The sequence below is a fragment of the Papaver somniferum genome, chromosome 1 (genome assembly GCF_003573695.1).
Source record: "Papaver somniferum cultivar HN1 chromosome 1, ASM357369v1, whole genome shotgun sequence".
Classification (NCBI taxonomy): Eukaryota; Viridiplantae; Streptophyta; class Magnoliopsida; order Ranunculales; family Papaveraceae; genus Papaver; species Papaver somniferum.
Window position 1 is genome coordinate 215,733,853 of NC_039358.1, and position 23,098 is coordinate 215,756,950.

The 23,098-nt window shown below is 36.9% G+C and overlaps 1 protein-coding gene across 1 annotated transcript; it reads left to right on the plus strand.

Annotated features, from left to right (window-relative positions):
- The first annotated feature begins 19,145 nt into the window (after positions 1-19,145).
- Positions 19,146-22,891, plus strand: LOC113336710 (F-box protein At3g07870-like). The gene is made up of 2 exons (XM_026582363.1): positions 19,146-20,662; positions 22,517-22,891. Exon 1 carries the CDS (start codon positions 19,222-19,224, stop codon positions 20,626-20,628), a length of 1,407 nt encoding a protein of 468 aa, XP_026438148.1. The 5' UTR covers positions 19,146-19,221; the 3' UTR covers positions 20,629-20,662; positions 22,517-22,891.
- Positions 22,892-23,098: the final 207 nt, after the last annotated feature.

Sequence of the window (23,098 nt, forward strand, 5' to 3'; positions counted from 1 at the left end):
ACCACCAGTTCCTTGTGAACGAGATCCTGAAGAATATGACCCATTCTGTTGATTGTTGTTATAACCACTAGAATTCCCCCTTGAAGATGACCCATTCTGTTGATTGTGAGAACCACCAGAATTTCCCTTTGAAGATGACCCCTGGTGATTTTGAGAACCACTAAATTTCTTGGAAAAGAAAGCAGAGGGTGCATTAGTAGACTCAAGCATCACAGATGAGTCATGATATTTGCTTTGGAGCCATTGTTCATGATGAAGCAATTTAGATCTCAGCTCATGAAACTTATATTGTGTCTCACGATGTTGAGCAGTAACCACAAAATGATCAAACTCAGAATTTAGACCATTTAAGACATGTAAGACAACATCTTCATCAGAAATTTTATCACCAACGGCTAATAGATTATCTACAATTTCTTTAACAGAACGTAGGAACTCAGAGATAGGAGTATTACCTTGTCTAATAGAATACAGTTGGCGGCGTAGAAGTGATTTACGAGCTACAAATTGATCATTGAACTCTGAACTTAGATAATCCCATACCTGTTTAGAGGTTTTCAAACCAAAAGTACCAGCAGATACAGACTTTGTGAAGGTGGCATTGAGACAGGACAAAAAAAAACCATCCATTGAGATCCAAAATAGGAGATGAATATGTCCAACGTTCTTTTGTGTCATTTGAACTAGTTATGGTGAAGATGAATATGAAAGTTCTCGTATGGCTAACCATTTGATTAACTATTGTTGAACCAACTAGGTGTACACGTTTGGGTACGGTTACACAATCCTAAATAAACATGCATTTCATTTGTGTATAACAAGCTAAGATTCGATCTAACGGTTGAAAGATATTAGCTTGAATCTAATCAGGTTTTTATCTAACAGTGAATATTGAACGCTTTGTTACCAAGGTAGCATTGATTGCGAACCTTGATTTGAAGACTATATAAAGGAGAACTCTAGCAACTGGGAAAAATAAACCCCACACCTCCTGCGTGATACTAGTTGTATAAGATAGAGTCGATTCTCCTTTAACCTTAGCTTTCTATCGAGAACCCTGTAGGTGAACGACTTGAAGACTTCATTGGGATTGTGAAGCCAGACCCAACTATTTTATCTGTAGTTGCGTGATCTGATCTTGCTGTTTCTATCGTATTGATCCCAATTGTAAAGTTAGCTCGAGATTAATTTCTCCGATAGGCAAGATCGAAAAAGTAGTCACAAACATCTTCGTCTCATCGTTTGTGATTTCACAATATCTTGTTTCACTAGTTGATTAACATTATTGTGAGGTGATTGATAATTCTAGGCTGTTCTTCAGGAATATAAGTCTGGATTATCAATTGGTTCCTTTTCACCTTGATTTATCAATAGACGGAACAAAACTCGTAGGTATTTCTGTGGGAGACAAATTTATTTATTCTTGTAGACTTTTCTGTGTGATATAGATTCTTTTATTAAATTCTTCGACTTTGGGTCGTACCAACTCTTAGTTGTGGTTGAGATCAGCTAAGGGAATCAAGTGCGTAGTATCCTGATGGGATCAGAGACGTAAGGAGCGCAACTATACCTTGTATCAGGTGAGATTGATTGGGGTTCAACTACAGTCCATACCGAAGTTAGTTTGTGGTAGGCTAGTGTCTGTAGAGGCTTAATACAGTGTGTGTTCAATCTGGACTAGGTCTCGGGGTTTTTCTGCATTTGCGGTTTCCTCGTCAACAAAACTTCTGGTGTGTGTGTTATTTCTTTTTCGCATTATATTTTGTTGTATAATTGAAATATCACAGGTTGTGCGTTGAATCGATGAATTGGTAAATCCAACCTTTGGTTGTTGATTGAAATTGATTGATACTTGAACATTGGTCTTTGGTACCGTTCAAGTTAATTTCTCTTGTAATCAATTAGACTCGCAGATTTCTATTTTCTTGAGTAAGTATTGAATCGAGAAATTGAGATATAACTCCTTGATATACTTTTTATTAAGATTGAGTCTGGCTGTCTAGTTGATTCTCTTAAAAGTATATTGGAGTTAGTCCATACAGATTGCTAAGAGAAATATTGGGTGAGGTTGTTAGATCCCCACTTTTTCAGTTTTCTTCTGACACACCTGACTCGTCTGGATCTAACGGAAATCATATGATATTTACGTATAGCTTTTTCTTGAATTGATTGTCAATGTTTAATTGTGTTGTTGATTATCACGATTAAGAGAAGAGATGGAGAAAAAAAAGATTTTGATTTTAGGTTTTTTATTGATTAGGTTTAAATAGATGAAAGGGTAATTTAGACTTTTTAAATACCTTTAGGACATCCCCTAACCAACTAAATAGACATTAGAATCATGGGTGAAGCTCCTCTATTGGAATGTGACGCCTAAATAATAGGCTTCTAAATAATTTTGCACTTGAAAATGTGCCACGGACAATTTTGTAGACAATCGGTACGTACTTCAGAAAAACTAGAGGGTACCCAGCAGAAAATTAACTAGTGGTAGAAAATACTAAAGAGCTACATTAGCTGCTAGCATTCCTCACAAGTCTGGAACAAAAGCACAAAAATGCAGGTCTCTCTGTCTGACACTCGCATAGTCAATTTTGGGATACATTTTGGTTCCAAATTTATCGGTTCTTCTTAGTTATTTGGAATTCTGTTCCTTGTAATGTAACATATCCTCTTCTAGAGAACGATTCATTTCAGAAAAATTTTTGAACTCGCACTGCGAGTTCAAAAAGGAATTCGCAGCATCAAAAGCCGTTGGATGTGGAGATGTGACATCATGACTTAACCACAGATATTAGTAAAGATAACTGTGGTTAAATCCTAGGTTAGGTGATGTCATATCTCCGCCATCTGACGACTGTGATGCTGCGAATTCTTCTTTGAACTCGCACTGCGAGTTCAAAATATTTTCCATTCATTTCTCATCTACTCTTTCCACAACCAAAACTCATTGTTTCTTAAACCCTAGATCTTCTAATCCCTCTCTAAAATCCATCATTTATGTAAATCTTTCTCGGGGTTTTCATGGAGTATTTCAAGATTCTACCAGAAGAAATTACATTGAGATTATCAGTAAAGTACCAACCGAATCGGTGCTCGAATGCAAGTTAGTTTCCATAGATTGTAGAAGTATCATTCGTCATCCAACATTCTCGAAGATGCATTTAGATCGTCTTAATCATCCTGCGTCTGATTCTGGTAAGTTGGGTTTCATTGCTTGGACTTCTATTGATGGGTGGAAGAATGAAAGGCTTCAGTATTTTGAATATGATGAGAATCATGAATCCATTGAGAGAATTACAAGGTTTAACTTCAAACCTCCGTTTGGGTACAAGACTAGATTTGTTGGCTTGTGCAATGGTTTGATCTGTCTTTATCAAGATAATTATTGCTTACCAGGAAAAAGTTACATTTCTTACCCAGGAAAAATTTACATTTGTCCCGGCAATTTCTCACAAAGCAAAGGTTCAAGACTTCATGGACACCTCTTGCCTAAGTGATATTTCTCGCTTTCCGTTTTCTGATTTTTATCGGTATTTCATTCATGTGGGGGATTGTTGGAGAAAATGAGTTTACAGTTTTGGTTTTATGGTCTTGGTGGGAATTGAACTTAGGACCTTTGTGTCTCTAAGAGCACTTGCTCATTTTCTTATGAGTGAACGAAATAGAACCTTTAGTCCCACATTGGGCATATCTAAAGAGGATTTCCACTATATAGCTATTCTTTTATGGAAGTTAGTAAAACAATGTGGGTGGAACGAGTGGGGCGAAATATTTTTGCTTCACTTAATCTTAGGGATCGGGCTCGTGCCTACGCCGTGGACATGGATCAACCAAGACTTATCACTTTGACAAAATGATTTCAAATTATTTCCTTAAATATTTTACAATCAAATTAAAATTCTGTCTTAAATGTGGGGGGCGTGTGACCTGGGTGAATTTATTTTCTAACTAAAAATAATTTTCTTAACGGCTTTATGTGCATGGATGTCGACATTTTTCTTACCATTTTTTGACTGTTTTGTGACAAAATTATGTCGACACCATGCAACATTATTTCGCATGCAGTATTAATTCGCACATTAATGTGCATTGATTTCACCCTCTCCGTTTGCCTATAAAAATAATTCGACTTCTACATTTCAATTTGTGTCCAGAAGGGCTACTATCCTCTTCTTTTCGTCTTTCTCCCTCTGTGTGGTTTTTATTCTTTGTGCCATTGATGTTGAGTTCGTATGAGTGGTCAAGTATTGTAGTGCTAACAATATTTGCAACTGGCAGTTTTATCCTGGATACGACTTGACCACAGGGTATAGGAATCACTCATTCTTGAGACGTACCGGTCAACCATCGTGTTAAGGACAGCGTGTTGAACACGTGACTCTGTCCTCTGTTTGCTGATTCCATTGAGTGTTTATTTAAGCGTATTTTGAAATTTATTTCTAACATCTTCTTTGAGTATTTTATTGTTACAGTTGCAACAATCTTAACACGATAGTCTTTTCTATCTGTAACAAGGCGTAAGAACGATGTTGATGGGTCTGCAAAATTTTCTGGGGAGCTCATCCGGTTTGTCAATCCGATCATTTCCATTATAAATGGAATAAGTATCAATAATTTTTTTTTATTTGATCGTTCCTTGTATTTAATTATAGCACCCAACAATCATGGATGTTATTTGTGGAGTGAAAAAGCAAAAAATGAATTTTTGGGCCAGATGTAGAGTTTCGAGTTTATCTCTTAACCTAAAGAGAATTTCGATAAACTCTGTTGTAATAATGTAGTATACATCTTGATAGTCACCCACGTAAAATTTCAGAATTTTTGGAGTTGTAAAAGTATTTTTTCGATCTTTTACAAAACAGAGAAATGTTCCTTAAAAATTCTGACGAGCAGAAATTTGTTGTTAACAATATTAGTTTTTATGGGGTAACCATGAGTTTTTTGAATTGGTGGTTCAAACGAAGTTTGTAAATCCAGATGTTATCTTCAAATTTCATATTATACTTTCTGATTCGGAATTGTGTTTTGTGAATAAAGGTGCCATCTACAAGGGACATGGCTAATAGGCGCATGTGGCTGAAAATAAATCTTCCAAAGATGGCAAAGGTGAGAACGTCAAATTCAACACTATGCATAGCTCTTGTAAGAAAGGTATGTTTCGTAGATCTAAATCTAGCGTTACTTTAATTAAGGGTGATTGTTTTGTTTGTAAAATTCCTGGTCAAATGGCAGTAATTGTAGACAACGTAAATCCTTAAGTAGTAGAAAGTTAATGCTAATTTAGTTGAAAACAAACTAGTACGAGTTCAGTGGCATGATGTAGGAAGTTATTTTAATAACCAATGTGAGATATGATGGGTGGACTTTGGAGCCACTAAGCATGTGTGTTGAAACAGAGACCTGTTCACCTCCTATTAGAGGATAGAGGATGTTGAGAAACTCTATATGAGTAACTCATATGCGACAGAGGTTGCATAAAAGGGAAAGGTCGAGCAGAAGCTCATATCTGTAATATTCTCACATTGAATAAAGTTTTCATGTTCCAGGCATATCCAAGAATATTGTATCTTGTTCCGTTGTAGATGGTAAAAGATTGAAGATCTTAATTAAATTTGGAAAACTTGTTATAACTAAGGGAAATGATTTTTCAGGCATCGGTTATATGACTTAGGGTTTATATAAGCTTAAATGAAAATTGATGAAGTGAACATTTCTAATTTTTTGTGTGTGTTTGAATGTTTTGCATGGTAGACTTAGATTAAATTACAAGTCAATGCATAAACTAGCTAATGTAGGCTGCATACCGTATTGAGTTTGGAAAAAGAACACAAATGTGAAATTTGCATAGAATCAAAATATGCTAGAAATCCTTTTTAGCAAAAATTTTCATAGAAATTCCAAGAATTAATTCACTCAGACCTAGTTGACATGAAATCGGTTCAAACCAGAGGTGGCAAGAAATGGTTTGTTACTTTTATAGACGAATGTACGAGGTATTGTCTTATATATTTTCTTAAAGGTAAGGATGATGCCTTAGAATCCTTTAAGAGATATAAACTAGAAGTTGAAAACCAAATGAATACTACCATTAAAACCATTAGGTCTGACCGTGGTGGTGAGTACATAGTTCTGATAGGAAATTTCTGTGTAGAACATGGCATAATACACGAGATTACCCCTCCTTATTCACCTCAGTCGAATGGTGTAGCTGAACGTAAGAACCTGTAGGATCAGAATCTCGCAACAACAACATTTCAGCGAAATTATCAACAACATAATACAATAGCGTCGCAGAACAATTTCAGGAAGAATATAATAAATGACATCACCTAAGATCACGAGAAAGATGTGATAGTCCGGCGAAAATTAGAGAGCTTGCGAAATTAATATTTGTAAGGTTGCGATAATATCGCAGACCATTCCCGAAAATAAATGACAGATTAGCTGTAATCCACTATGTATTTCCTTATAAATAGTCGTTCGAGTTGTAAAGAGGGGACAAATCTTTTTTGAGTAAGAAACAAGTAAATAGGAGAGAGAAAGTTTAGGGCAGAGATCATTCTTGATTTCTTTATCTTTTCTTATAAGAACATTCAAAGATTAATCAATAAAATTAAGAGTGTAAACCTAAAAATGAGTTGATTAATAATGAAATCATATGAGGGGTGTAGTGTAGGATTTACTGCAACTACAAAACCGTACCCTTAAGGAGATGGTGAATGCCATGTTAATTAGTTCAGGATTACCTTCGAACTTGTGGGGGGAAGCTATCCTCTCAGCCTGTTATATCTTGAATAGAGTACCCTTTAAAGGATCAGATAAAACTCCATATGAATTGTGGAAAGGTAGACAACCTTCTTTTGCATACTTCAAAGTGTGGGGGTGTTTGGCTAAGGTTCACATCCCTAAACCTAAAACAACCAAGATAGGACCCAAAATTGTTGACTGCGTCTTCATAGGATATCCTGAGCACTCTACTGCATATAGAGTTAAGGTTGTGAGTTCTGAAATTTCTGAATTGGTGTGAATACTATTATGGAGTTTAGGGATGTTGTGTTTTTTGAAACTGTTTTTCCTTTGAAAACTGACTCTCGTAAGAGAGGTGTTGATCCCCTAGATGTCCCTTCAACCAGTCAGACTCTACCTTTAGAGGAAGATGAAGTAGAAACTGATCCTAGGAGAAGTAAAAGGGCTAGAACCAAAACCTCCTTTGGACCTGACTTCGTAACACTAGCCGAGACAGCTCCTCAAACTCGTAAAGAAGCCATAATATTTACTGAAACCCCATTCTGGTAAGAAGCCTCATTTAGTGAAATGGACTCAGTCCGTCTGAACCAAACTTGGGAGCTTGCTAGTTTACCTCCAGGGAGTAAGACCATAAGATGTAAATGAGTCTTTAAGAGGAAATGTAAGGTAGTTGGAACTGTGAATATATATATATATATATATATATATATATATAAGGGTACGTTGGTAGCTAAAGTCTATAAACTGAAAGAAGGTGTAAATTTCCTTGATTCTTATTCACATGTGACGAGAATTACTTCCGTTGAAATGCTAATTGCTATTGCTGTCATAAACAACTTAGAGATACATCAGATGGATGTTAAGAAAACTTTTCTAGAAACGTGAATTAGATAAAGAAATTTACATAGACCAACCTGAGGACTTTGTAGTGAAAGGTTATGAAGACAAAGTTTGTAAGTTGAAAAAATATTTGTATGTTTTTTAAAACAGTGATATGAAAAATTGATAATATAATGATGATTAGTGGATGCAATAAGTATATTTACAAGTAACTTGTTTAGGATGCCTGTGTGATTGTATGCTTGTATATTTCTGATATGCTTATACTTGATACAAACATAGATGTGATTAATTCCACTAAAATCATGCGCTGAATGAGAAAGTTGACTGGAAAGATTTAGGCCCTTTTGATGTAATCTTAGGGATGAGGATTAGAAGATAATCAAACTTTTATAGTCATTCTCATTATGTTGAATTTGTGCTTGTACTCCATACGATTCTTCTTGTAGACTCGAGAAAAATAAGGGTAATGGAGTATCTTAACTTGAATACTCAAGAATCATAGGATGTCTGATGGATTTAATGAATTGTAAGAGTCCAAACATTGCCTATATTGTGAGTAAGTTAAGTAGATATACTTTTAGTCCAGAGCAAAAGCATTAGGATGCACTTAGTAGAGTATTATGGTACATAAAATTCTCTATTACCTTTTGTTTGATTTATGAAAGGTATCTTGTTGTCCTTAATGGATTTTGTGATGGAAACTGGATAGCTGACTCAGAGGAGTCTAGGTCTACGAGTGGATGTACTTTCACTCTAGCATGAGGGTTTGTTTTGAAAGATTTCCAAACAGACATATATTTCTCAATTCATTATGAAATCTAAGAGTATTGCGTTAGATAAAGCATGAGAGGGGTCCGAGTGACTAAGATGCTTTTTAGAAGACATTCCTCTCTGGCATAGGCCTGTGCCAGCTATATCTATACTTTGTGTTAGCCAAGCTGTAATAGCTAAAGCTAAGAATAACTAATCTCAATTGGCGTTATTTCCATTGAATGGATTATGTCCAAGGAGAATATCGCAGATCCTTTGACGAAAGGTTTGTCCATAGAGATAGTTAATTATGCATCAAAGGGGATGGGGCTTAAGCTCATTAAATAAACTTGCGATGAAGGATACTCAACCTTGCTGACTGGAGATCCCAAGATCATGGTTTTAAATGAGACAACTAATTTTTGGTGGGTCAAGGTAAACACTATCAGAGAATTTCATTCTCCGCCCCTTCCCTATGGTGTAGACGTGATAGTGTGACTTCATGTGAAGGATGACTTTTAACTAATTCTTAATGAGTTCTATAGTTTCAATTTAAGATTGAAGCGGGGTGTAGCAGTAAACACTCTTGATGGAACTCACCTATCTGAATGTGGAAGTGGGTCACTTCCTATGAGAATAGAGCTGATTCTCTAGAGAATTCTGAGAAACGGGATTTGTCCAGGGCCAAAAAATACACAACGACACGAACTTGACAACACCTAGAGAGATATCACGCGTGGTTATTATCGCGGATTACACCAAACGATGGCAGTTCAAGACAGCGCGTTCACTGTCCATCAAGTAGTCCCGACAATTTCTCACTAAGCAAAGGTTCAAGACCTCATGGACACCTCTTGCCTAAGTGGTATTTCTCGCTTTCCGTTTTCTGATTTTTATCGGTATTTCATTCATGTGGGGGATTGTTGGAGAAAATGAGTTTATTGTTTCGGTTTTATGGTCTTGGTGGGGATTAAACTTAGGACCTTTGTGTCACTAAGAGCACTTGCTCATTTTCTTATGAGTGAACGAAATAGAACCTTTAGTCCCACATTGGGTATATCTAAAGAGGAGTTCCACTATATAGTTATTCCTTTATGGATAGTTAGTAAAACAATGTGGGTGGAACGAGTGGGGCGAAATATTTTTGCTTCACTTAATCTTAGGGATCGGGCTCGTGCCTACGCCGTGGACATGGATCAACCAAGACTTATCACTTTGAAAAAATGATTTCAAATTATTTCCTTAAATATTTTACAATCAAATTAAAATTCTGTCTTAAATGTGGGGGGCGTGTGACCTGGGTGAATTTATTTTCTAACCAAAAATAATTTTCTTAACGGCTTTATGTGCATGGATGTCGACATTTTTCTTACCATATTTTGACTATTTTATGACAAAATTATGTCGACACCATGCAACATTATTTCGCATGCAGTATTGATTCGCACATTAATGTGCATTGATTTCACCCTCTCCGTTGCCTATAAAAAGAATTCGACTTCTACATTTCAATTTGTGTCCATAAGAGCTATTATCCTCTTCTTTTCGTCTTTCTTCCTCCGTGTGGTTTTTATTCTTTGTGCCATTGTTGTTGAGTTCGTATGAGTGGGAAAGTATTGTAGTGCTAACAATATTTGCAACGGGAAGTTTTATCCTGGATACGACTTGACCACAAGGTATAGGCATCACTCATTCTTGAGGCGTACCGGTCAACTATCGTGTTAAGGACAGTGTGTTGAACACGTGACTCTGTCCTCTGTTTACTGATTCCATTGAGTGTTTATTTAAGTGTTTCAGAAATTTATTTCTAACATCTTCTTTGAGTATTTTATTGTTACAGTTGCAACAGAAAATGATCGTTAGGTTCGATTTGGCTGAGGAAAAGTTGTGTGAACATCTTTCATCTCCTTTGTCACCAGACGGTTGTCTCAATGGTGCATATAAACTAGGGGTTATGGATGGGTGTTTATCGTTGGGTATTAATCGAGATGGATGTTGGTACGTGTGGTTAAGGCTGCACAACGGTCGGTTCGGGTCGGTGTTGTACCCTACCGACCATAGAACCATACAGGTCGGTTAATTTTTGAGTTGCCCCAACTAGGAGTAAAGTTACAGTTCGATTCGGTTATAAGCCGGCCGATTCAGTGTCGGATCGGTGTAGTTCGGTTCCCGATTCACCGACCAGAACTTGAATCAGCTGATTCGGATCGGGCTAACCGATTAACCAGTCCGACCCGACAATTATTGTGTTAATAAATCTGTGGACTTGTGTCCCTGTCCTAGATTCCCTAGATTCGGATGTTATAAAATCCATGTCTACTAATACAACCATAAAACTATTTTGAATAAATTATTAATTAGAATCTCTGTGCAGAATAATTATAATGAACCAAAGAATTATGAAAGACCCTCCAAGAGTTTTACTCTTGGTAGAACTAGATAATGAATGAAATCCAAAACCTAAAATGAAATCACTGATCAACTAATCTGCAAGACTTACGAGCTGAGAACTTATTGGCAAATAAGAAACAAAGGCACAAGGAAATTGTTCAACTGTTGGCTACTGGAGTCTGACAAAGCCTTCATAGAGTGGTACTGGCAACACACCCTTGATGTTCATTTTTCCTCATATATGGTCAAAGGTCCAAGGACATCTACATCAAAAGTAGACTTCAATTAGATAAAAAAACAGAAACAAGTTAATAGAACAGGAGAGCATAAACAACTATCTGTGTACCACCAACAACAAAAACAGTAACATGATCGCCGATACAATAAGAATTTCAGATTCCATATTATACCATTTCATTTTATCATTGAGTTTCCAATAAGAAAAATATGCAGAGTGAGTAAAATAAACAAGCATATATAGATCAGAATCGTCCAAAGTTTCACCACAACTACATAGCTATTTTCCAATTCAAAGGAATGATCTTTGATTCTTTTACCTACAAAAATTCTAATAATACCCAGCAATATATGCATGACACAATAAATCCTACATTAACCTTCAGAAACACCAATAATAGAACAGTACTACCAATCCATGGACTACAACATGCCTAATATCACCTCAACATTTCCAACTCCTAAAATCATTTCCACCATCTATCTAGAATCATTTAGTCTTCTTACGCTGCAGTACCACAACAACTATTGTTCTTTAATAGAAATCAAACAAAGCAATGAAATAAAATCCACCCACAAGAGAAATCAAAACACATAATAATTAATCAAAACAAAAATCAAACAAAACCCCATGAATAAGAGTACTTCTCAATTAATGTAAACCAATCAAAAAATTAAAATCAAATCAAAACCCATTGATAACAGAAATTAAATTGATGAAATCAATCAACAATCAAATCAAAATCAAATTAAACCCCATTAATAAGTAATAGCAGCACATCAATTAATGAAAATCAATTAACAAACTTCTCCATTACCTTACCTGTAGAATTCATTTGATTGGCAACAAAAATCAGCAACTTGTCAACCAAAATCGGCAACACTTTGAGATGATGGCGATGTAGGATCAGGGTCGTAGACTAAAAGTAGATAGAAGAAGGTTGAAGTTGACACGATTTCAGAGTCGCCGCTTCTGTAAACTGTAGCCCTGGTTTTGCTGGAAAAAGAAAAATGGAAGAATAAGGTAGAAGGTAAGTGATGAGTATTTATAGATAGGTATCAGGGTTTTATTAGCCTTTTTAGATCGGTCGGTCCTAGGTGAGGTCGGTCGGTATCTATATACAACCGAGTAACACCGGAAATAGCTCGTTCTTTTTAAGCATTTACCGTACAGGGCCGTTAACTATATCGGGCTCGGGTTGGTTCGGTCATTTTTAGGTCGGGTCGGCCGGTTTGGACGGGTCCATGTGCACCCCTACGTGTGGTTAATGAAAAAGAAGCATGATAGTCATGGCATGAAAGAGCGAGAGGGACGGCCAGTCCTTGGGTTGGAGAGAAGTTTTTAAGGTTTATGACCGTGAATTGTTCGCCATTACTAAGAGTTATGCTTTCTTAACTTACAATCGTAACCATATCAACATTCACGATTTAGAAGCTTCAACCTTGAAAACAATTGTAGCTTTTAAAGAACGTTTTCATAAGTATTAACTCACAAGAACACCACTGTGTCGCTGAAAGAATTAGGGGAAGAAGATACGAGGATGATGGATTCAGTTGAAATTGAGGATCAGCCTTTCAACCAGCTGTAGGAGGATGAGACCCTGGATACCTACTTATAATCTGGTAATTTTCTTTGAGATTCATTTTAAATTGGATTACAAGTAGTTGTGTGTGAACCTAAATGCTAATCACATTGTCTTAGTGACTAATATATGCAGACTACTGTATTATGTCTTTATGCCGTCGATCCAAATAGTAACCTGTGTGTGAACTTTGCCGAGAATATGATGTATACTTTAATAACTTATTTCATTTATGAAAGGAGTAGAATAAGTAAATGCCTGCTCTATTGCGGAAAGTGAGGGCTTTCTCTGTAGTATCGAGGGAATATATATTGTTTTTGTATATATGTTTGACTCTACTGCAACAATTTTTGTTATGTTAGTGTTTTAATCACTCTCACAACAAATTTTTTATTTCATCTGAACATCGGAATATAATTTGTCCATATAGTAAAAATTAAGATTTTTTCAGAATCTCATCTTACCTCACTAGCTAGAGATTTTCCATGACTTACAGAAGTTAGCACTTAATGTGGCTTAAACAATTGATATTTTTGACTGATACTATAACAAAAACTACACAGAAGTTTTTCATTCATCCATACGTTTCACGAGAACCTACAAGCAGACTTCTTCGTGACAACATGTTTCCATTCTGTCACTACCATTCATTGCTGCAGTCGGTGCAAATTTTGCTGTTTACGACCATCTCCGCTGCGATATTAGCGTAGAAATATAAGATACCCCAATCTTGAAGCATTTATAGGCACATTACCCGAAAATTTATCTGTTAAAACTTTGGTAAATTCCTCTCTTAATTTTATTCATAGTAGTTCTATAGATATTTATACATGACCGATAACTTGAGACTCAAAACTTTCCTAAGACACGGATTTGAGACTTTCCTTATAAGTCTCAAAATCATGACTTACATGGACAATCCTTTCCTAGTATATGACCACACTTTCCTAAAATATCACTTACCTTATCAGTCTCACATTAATGACTTACATGGACAATACTTTCCATAGACTGACCACTACGGTCTTGGAAAGTATTACACTTTCCTTAATACCCCCCTCAAGACGGAGCATGCAGGTCACAAATGCCCATCTTGGACAAAAGACCTTGAAACTGAACTCGTCCTAATGATTTGGTGAAGATATCCGCCAACTGCAACCCCGTAGGCGTATAAGAGGGAGAAATAATTTTCTGTACTATCGCATCCCTAATGAGATGACAATCCACTTCTATATGTTTAGTTCTTTCGTGAAAAACGGGATTCTGAGCAATATACAATGCCGACTGACTATCACAAAGAAGACTCATTCCCTGTGTATGACAAACTCCCAAATCACCTAGTAATTGCTTCAACCACTTCAATTCACAAGTAGCTGCAGCCATAGATCTGTATTCTGCTTCAGCTGAACTCCGAGAAACTGTGTACTACTTTTTGGTCTTCCAAGACACTGGTGAATCTCCAAGAAGCACAAACCATCCTGTCAACGATCGTCTAGTCAAAGGACAGCTTGCCCAATCTGAATCACACCATCCTTTTAAACTTAGACTACTATCAGAGCGCAACAAAATTCCTTGCCCAGGATTCTTTTTCAAATATCTAACTACCCGAAGTGCAGCTTCCCAATGTTCTTGTCTTGGATGCTGCATAAACTGTGACAAAATATGCACAGAATAAGCTAGATCTGGTCTAGTCACAGCCAGATAAATCAATCTTCCAATCAGTCGTCGATACCTTTCTGCATCAATCAGCAACGGCCCTGTTGCCAAAGCTAGACGATGATTAGTTTCCATTGGAAACTCTGCTGGTTTTGCTCCCAATAACCCCGTCTCCATAATAATGTCCAATGCATATTTCCGTTGACAAACATAAATGCCTTGCTTACTGCGAGCTATCTCCAAGCCCAGAAAATATTTTAATTTTCCCAAATCTTTCATCTTGAAACACTGTCCCAAATATGTTTTAAATTTATTTAGCTCCACTATATTATCTCCTGCAACAATCAAATCATCCACATACACCAAAACATTAAGCTGCATCTTTCCTTTGATCATAGTGAAGAGAGAATAATCTGAATAAGATTGCCGAAAACCATAATTCTTCAAAGCTGTTGATAGTTTTGCGAACCAACAACGTGGAGCCTGTTTCAAACCATACAATGATTTCTTCATTCTACATACCATATTAGGATTACCTTTCGCAAATCCAGGTGGTATTTTCATATACACCTCTTCCTCCAAATCTCCATGTAGAAATGCATTGTGCACATCCATCTGATGTACTTCCCAATTTTTAACAGCTGCAACAGCTAGAAAAGTGCGCACTGTTGTCATTTTTGCTACAGGTGCAAAGGTCTCTTTGTAATCTAAGCCTTCCACCTGATGATTTCCAAAGATCACCAATCTTGCTTTTAAACGAACCAAATTCCCATTTTCATCATACTTTTCTGTATATATCCATTTACTTCCTAGTGCTCTCTTGCCCTCCGGTAATTCTTGCAAAACCCAGGTATCTTGTTCTTCTAGTGCTCGTATTTCTTCCTCCATGGCTTTCCTCCATCCTGGATGTTTCATTGCTTCTTTAAAGTTGCGAGGTGCAGAACTCGCAGTTATAGCTGCAAGAAATTTCTTATACGGTCTAGAAAATTTATCACAACTAACATAATATGTCAAAGGATACGGTGTACCTGAGGAGGATGATTGTGATGAATGAAGATGAGATGGACTGTTTTCTCGAGTGGTGTGCGTCACAAATCCCTTAAGCCTATTTGATGGAATTTTCGTACGCTTTCCTTTACCCATATCACCTTCTACTGCAACATCATTGCCCGGACTCATAATGTCAGATCTCTCTTGAACTGCTACACGTTCTTCTTCCGTTGCAGTCACATCTTGAACTGCTACACCTTCTCCTTGTGTCACAGTTACGCCCGGTATGCCTACAGCGTCTCCTGCTGTCGCAGTTACGTCTTCATCATCACTCCAGTCAAACGCTGGATTCAGCTGATCAGTCTCAGCTGATACACCAGTCACATCGGTCTCAAAATCATGACCAGGCTGAAGACTCTCGTTGCGAGTCGAAACTGTTGGCTGCTGCAACACAGATGTTTCATTCTTATATGGGAAACTATTCTCACAAAACTGGACGTCTCTTGACACAAGAAATTTTCTTTCATCCAAGTCATATACTTGCCATGCCTTTTTACCAAACGGATATCCAATAAAAACACACCTCCTTCCTCTACTTGCAAATTTATCACCTTTATTACTTTGATCATGCACATAACACAGGCATCCAAACACTTTCAACTGATTATACGGAGGTTGCTTTCCAAACAATATTTCATACGGCGTTTTATTTTCCAGAATAGGTGTAGGAGTACGATTAATCAAATACGCAGCTGTCAATGCGCATTCTCCCCAAAACCGTATTGGCAAGTTGGCTTGAAATCTCAAAGCCCTTGCCACATTCAATATATGTTGATGCTTTCTCTCCACTCTTCCATTTTGTTGCGGAGTGCCTACACACGATGTTTCAAAAACTATCCCATTAGTCTTAAAATACCCACGTAATGAATTAAACTCGGTACCATTATCACTTCTAACAACTTTGATATCTTTATCAAATTGTCGTTTCACAAGAGCAATGAAATCAAGAAACGTTCGTTCAACTGTCGTTTTATTTGGAAGTAAATGAATCCACACACCTCTTGAAAAATCATCTACTATTGTTAAAAAATATTGTGCTCCACAAGACGATGTAACCCTATAAGGACCCCATAAATCTATATGAATCAACTCAAAAATACAACTGGATTTACTTAGACTACTAGTAAAGCTACTCCTATGTTGTTTCGCTCTTGGGCAAATATCACAAACTTCATTATGCTTCTTCAATCTACTCACACCCGGCAACCTTTGCAATACTTTTTCTGATGGATGTCCCATTCGTCGATGCCACAGCTCGTATGATTCTCCACTGACTGCCATAACTTCAACTCGAGGCACACCACAGAAAATATACAGTCCACCTTGTCGTTCACCCATTCCAATCACCTTCCTCGTCAACCGGTCCTGTATAAGACATAAACTGTTAGTACATTGTACCGTACACATTAATTCATCAATAAGTTGTGTGACTGAAATTAGGTTACAAGTTATTTGAGGCACATAAAGCACATTATTAAGTCTCAAACCGCCCTGCAGAATAATAGTCCCTATTTTCTCAGATTGTGCATATTTTCCATCTGGGAGTCCAACAGTACACTCCACAATATCTTTCACATCAATCATGTCATCTCTTCTACACGTGACATGATTTGTAGCTCCCGTGTCAATAATCCAATTCGGTTTAGTTTGCTTACCTTGAAGTTGGGACGTATTTTTCTTTGAATTCAAAAACTCAAGCACCTGTCTGAGTTGTGTTGCGGTTACTCCCATCAAATCTGAGCCGTCTGAGGAATATGGACCATTTGACTGCTTTGTCTCTGATATATTTAGATTATGTGCTCGAACCTGATTGCCCGTTCATTGTCCTCTACCACCTCTTCCATTCGCAAATCCTAGGTGATATACTGGATTCTTCTTTTGCGTATCATAATCTATATTCTTGTCTTTGCTTGATTCTCCATCTCCACCCATTCTCAACGATTTTTTTTTTTTTTTCAGTTTTCAACCGGCTCGTGATGCCATGTTAAAACTTTGGTAAATTCCTCTCTTAATTTTATTCATAGTAGTTCTATAGATATTTATACATGACCGATAACTTGAGACTCAAAACTTTCCTAAGACACGGATTTGAGACTTTCCTTATAAGTCTCAAAATCATGACTTACATGGACAATCCTTTCCTAGTATATGACCACACTTTCCTAAAATATCACTTACCTTATCAGTCTCACATTAATGACTTACATGGACAATACTTTCCATAGACTGACCACTACGGTCTTGGAAAGTATTACACTTTCCTTAATATTATCAACTTCCTATAGCATTTCCATCTGAGGTTGTATCATGCTCTTTTATGCTTTCCATTTCTTATTTCATCTGAATATTGAAATACAATTTTTGTCCATATGGTCAAAAATTGCGATGTTTACGGAATTGCATCAACTGAGATTTCACATAAACACCTCACTAGCTAGAGGCTTTCCATGACTTACAGAAGTTAGCACTTAAAATGTGGCTTAAACAATTCTAGTTAGTCCCAGTAGTACTGTGTAATTGGGAAAATGACGGCATAATGCGAACTTATGTGCAACACCATTAACTGTTGTCGGATGAATTGAGAGGTGTGATGTTAACGACCTTCATTTTGACAAGGTTATTTAACTGGATTTCCCCGGGAGGAAGGTTGAATGGGTCAGTCTAGGAGTGTCTGTGACTAGTAGTCTGAGACATTAGTGGTATCTAGTGCCGCAGTGTGGGAGAGCACATTAAGCTAGCAGCATGGTCCCGTCGTCAGAACATAATGTGTTTTACCACGGCACTTCACGACAGCATGGGAATACATTTTTGATGGATGTGCAGCTATTAGAAATATAGATCTTTAACTCCAACTTGTATGACTCAACCTGCTGGAAAAGTGTTGGACTTTATCAGCTTAAAGAGGCATAAGCCGCATAACTCACGGATTCAGGAAGGGATACTGTTATTAATATTTGTAAACTGGTAGATTCTTATACCAACTGTTGGAATATCTCACTGCTCAATAACCTGTTATATCATGCATTCATGATTAAGACAGACTTGTATCGACTTTTGACTAATTTTGGCAACTTCACTGTCAAGTCTGCTAACATAAACTTTTGAATGAAATACAGGATCTGAAGGGACAAATACTACGGCTCCAATCTAGAAACTGTACGGAGTTTGGATCTGATTCCTAGGGTGCAACTCTTTCTTTGAAAATTTCGTCCAACTTGGGAAGTTTTGTCCTCAACATTAGCACTGAAAGCTCTAGCTTCTCACATTTTCTTAATTTCTTCTTTCTGTAAAACAGTTCCGTTTGCTTCAACTGGTACTGTACTATTCACCAAGTCTGGTTTTTCAACTTGAAAATATTTCCTTATTGTAAATGTAAGTTATGGACTACTAGATATTCCCGAATGGTCTGCTAGACGTTCTTTTGATTTAGATTCAAGTACTTTTGCTTGCCGATCTCTTTTTTCTTTTTCGGCTTGAAGCCTCCTTCCGGTAATCAGGACATCTATACAAGATAGCCACAAAAGACTTTACCATGTAAACATCGAAAAGAAATGCTTTCAATTTTCTTGAGCTGTCAAAAGCATTCTTGAGCTCCTGGCATTCCGCACAAGGCTGTCCTGATAGTTGGTCCTCAACTAATGCTGCTGGAGTGGAAGAAAAGCAGAAAAAACACAGGTTTTGGCTCTTAAACCACATTTTGTGCCTTTGACCGGGTTTTAGTCATGCAAAGTTTTTGGGCCGTAAAGTGCAGATTTTGGGCGTCACACTCTCATTCTTGCTGTCAATTTTTGGGCCGTAAAGTGCAAACTTTAAGAAAAAGTTTTTGTTCCAAAGTATACAACAACGTATAAACTGACATATCCCCTTCTTGAAGAACTGATTCATTTCTGCAGACACAAATCACTCTTTCTTAAACCCTAGGTTTTCTAATCTCTCTCTAAAAATTTCGATCGGGATTCTAATGGATCTTTTCAACAGTCTACCGGAAGAGATTACATTGGAAATTATCAGTCGATTACCAGCTGAAGATGTTCTGGAATGCAAATTAGTTTGCACGAATTGGAGAAGTCTTGTTGGCAATCCATTATTCTTCAAGATGCATTTACATCATGTTAATCATCCTGTGGCTGATTCTGGTAAGTTAGGTTTCATTGCTACGAGTTATATTGATCCGAGCAATAGTTTCAATTTACAGTATCTTGAATTTAATGAGAATCATGAATCCATTGAGAGAATTACAAGGGTTAATTACAAGCCTCCGTTTGGCTACGAGACTAGATTTGCTGGCCTGTGTGATGGTTTAATATGTCTTTATCGCTACAAATACCCAGGAATAACTTACATTTGTAACCCCATCACCAGAGAGTACATTATGCTTCCAGAAATTAACACAGTTGAAATGGGTCTTTATTTTCTTCCAAATATTATGAGCACCAAAATGGATTTTGGTTATGTTTCTTCTACCAATGAGTACAAAGTTGTAGCAGTAATACCGTTTTACAAGACTGAGTTCATAGAAGTTTGTGTATACACTCTAGGGAGTGGAAATGGATGGAGAAACATTGGAAAGTTTGATTTTGGAACCAGCGAATATTGGAGAGAAGGTGTATTTGTCAATGGAGCTCTTTATTGGATGGACAGTCATTCAGACAAGCTTGTGACCTTCGATTTGGCTGAGGAAAAATTTTCTCATCTTTCACCACCTCCTTTGCCATCACGATATGAGGAATATCGACTAAGGGTTTTGGATGGGTGTTTGTCTTTTGCTAGTTATGGACAAATCAATGGAGCTGAATATTGGGACGTGTGGCTATTGAAAACTAAGGATGATAGTCATTGCATGAAAGAGCGAGATGGACATCAGTCAATGGGCTGGAGGAAAGAGTTTAGGGTCTTTGACATTGAAGAGCCTAGGCTTTCTAACAGTGGGAGTGACAGTGAAGAAGAATTTAGGCTTTTTAACAGCGATATCTTTGCTGTTACCAAGAGTTACGATGTCTTACTCTTAATTCACCATGATAACCATATCAACATTCACAACCCAAAAGCATCAACCTCAAAAAGTATTGTGGATTTTAAAGAAAATCTTGGTATGGTATATCCTCACAAGAACACTTTAGTTTCGTTGAAAGAATTAGAGAAAGAAGATACGAAGATGATGGACTCAGTTGAAATTGAGGAGACAGAAAGCCATGCTCAACCTTTCAACCAGCTGTTGGAAGATGAGACCCTGGATGAGAACATTTTGGTGGAGTATTTCTTCAATTCAGTTTCGTTGGAAGAATTAGGGGAAGAAGATATGAAGATGATGGACTCAGTTGAAATTGAGGAGACAGAAAGCCATGATCAGCCTTTTAACCAGCTGTAGGAGCATGAGACCCTTGATACCTGCTTAAAATCTGGTAATCTTTGTTCAGATTCATTTTGAACCTAAATGTTGTTGACATTGTCTTAGGGAGTAATATTGTCTTATGGAAGTGTTTTCTTACTTTCTTATTTTTAGGTTAAGCTATATTACTTTTTTTTTTGTTTTGTTTTGATACAAAAGCTATATTACTTTGCTAACTCTGCACCTTGTTATTTGGTTTATGCATGGGAGTTGAATAAGTAAGTGCTGACATAATTGTGGAAAGTGAGGGCATTTCTGGTACTATCAAGGGAATATATTTTCGTCTTGTTTCTATACGTTATTTGTTATACAGATTGATAATTTATGTATTTTTTCGACTGGTACTGCAACCGGTCCTGTTATGTTAGTGTTGTATCATATCACTAAAAATGGTAGTTTGAACAAAAAGCTACACCTAAGTTTGTCTGCATTCATCTATAAATTTCACAAGCAGAGTTCTTTTTGATAACACATATCCATTCCGTCATTAACTACCATTCGTGACTGCAACTGGTGCTAAATTTGCACTTGACAATCTTGTCTCTGTTGCGGCATTAGCGTAAAAATATGAGATACCTCAGTTTTGAAGTATTGATAGGCACAATATCTGACTTTTGGGTTTATCTTAGTCTTTTTTATGCTTTACATTTCTGATTTCATTCGAACGTTGAAATACTATTCTTGTCCATATGGTCAAACATTAATATTTTTACAGAATTGCATCAACTGAAATTTCACCAAACACCTAACTAGCTTGACGTATTCCATGACCTACAGAATTTAGACTTGTCAGTAGTATCTTATAGTTTGCATCCAGGATGTTTAGCGCTTTAGTTTAGCTATCCAGGCTCTCGGTGATCTTTTCCTTTTTGCACCCATTTTAACAGATTTGTGAACTTTGTTCTTGTTATGATGTTCTTGTGCCTACATTTTATACATCCTGCAATTATAATCCACCACATACTCTTCTTCCCAGCTTGTAATGATTGTCGATGCATGTGACCCATTTTTCTATTGCTGCCCTGACGTTGAGGTATGTATTTCGTAGTTTCTCAATGTGATGTCTTCACAATTACATATGATAAATATATGCAGTTGGTTTTCAATCCCACCCAGACCAATCACTTCTTCACATGCATCCCAGTGTTAACATTGAACTTTAGGTCCACTTTTTATCATGATAAGTTAGAGTTAACTGGACAACAATATAAATTTTAGCAGGAAATATCTAAATGGGAGGGTTCAGTCCTGGTTAAAGTATGGTAAGATAGGGAATGACAGTATTTTACTTGTTAAAAGGAACTAATATTATAGTCCACTTGTTTGCTAGTTCAGCTGAACCACTGTAGCTTATCATCTTATACGTCCGGTAGCTCATTTAGGAAAACTGTTCATTTCCATGATGCTGAGTATTGCGAGTCCAAATTAGTAAAATATAAGTGGGACCAGGTAGCTGTTACTGTCTGTTGTCTATATTTGAGTTACAAGCACTTGATGGTTTTTCATTCATCAATAGGTTTCACCAGAACCTACAAGCAGAGTTATTTGTGATAACACGTTTCCATTTTGTCATTAACTACCATTCATGACTGCAGTTTGTGCAAAATTTGCCGTTGACGATCTTGTCTCTGTTGCAGAATTACCTAAAAATGGGGTGTTACGTTGTTAGCTTAAAAATATGAGATACCTCGATCTTGAAGCATTTATAGGCACACTACCTGAATTTCATCAACTTCGTATAGCATTTCGATCGGAGATTGTATCATGGTCTTTTTATGCTTTCCGTTTCTTGTTTTATCTGAACATTGAAATACATTTTTTGTCTATATGTTCAAAAATTAGAATTTTGACTGAATTGTATCAACAGATTTCACAGAAACACCTCATCAGTTTGACAAGGTTATTTAGCAGAGATTTCCCCAAGAGGAAGGTTGAATTGGCGAATCTAGGAGTGTCTGTGGCCAGGGAAGGTTGAATTGGCGAACACTGGTAGATAAGAGTTGTTCTTGTTAACTTAAGAGGCATAACTTATGGCATTTAGGAAGGGGTACTTGATACCTATAGAGTTTGCTAAGAATCCTTATTCTTATAATTTTGTTTGTGAACTGTTAGATTCTAATAATGAGCTGTTATAGGCACAGCAAGTTTCATGATTAAGAAAGACTTGATTTTGGCAACTTGGCTGTCAAGTCTCCTTAGACAGACTTATGAGTGAAAAACAAGACCTGGAGGGACAAATACTACGGCCCCAGTCTAGAAGGAATTCTTGATTTTGGATCTGTTGCAACTCTTTCTTTGGAAATCAAACATTTGGTTGATTTTTGGATCTGAAAGCTCTTCTCACCTTATTTTAATTTGTTCATTCTGTAAGTTAATCTGGTTTGCTTCAACTGGCAAGGTATTCACCAACTCTGACATGTCTATGTTACACTCGGAAACTGGGTGATAA

What these genes read in the sequence shown, in the direction of transcription:
- LOC113336710 (XM_026582363.1), top strand. Translation starts at nt 19,222, where the DNA reads ATGGATCTTTTCAACAGTCTACCGGAAGAGATTACATTGGAAATTATC.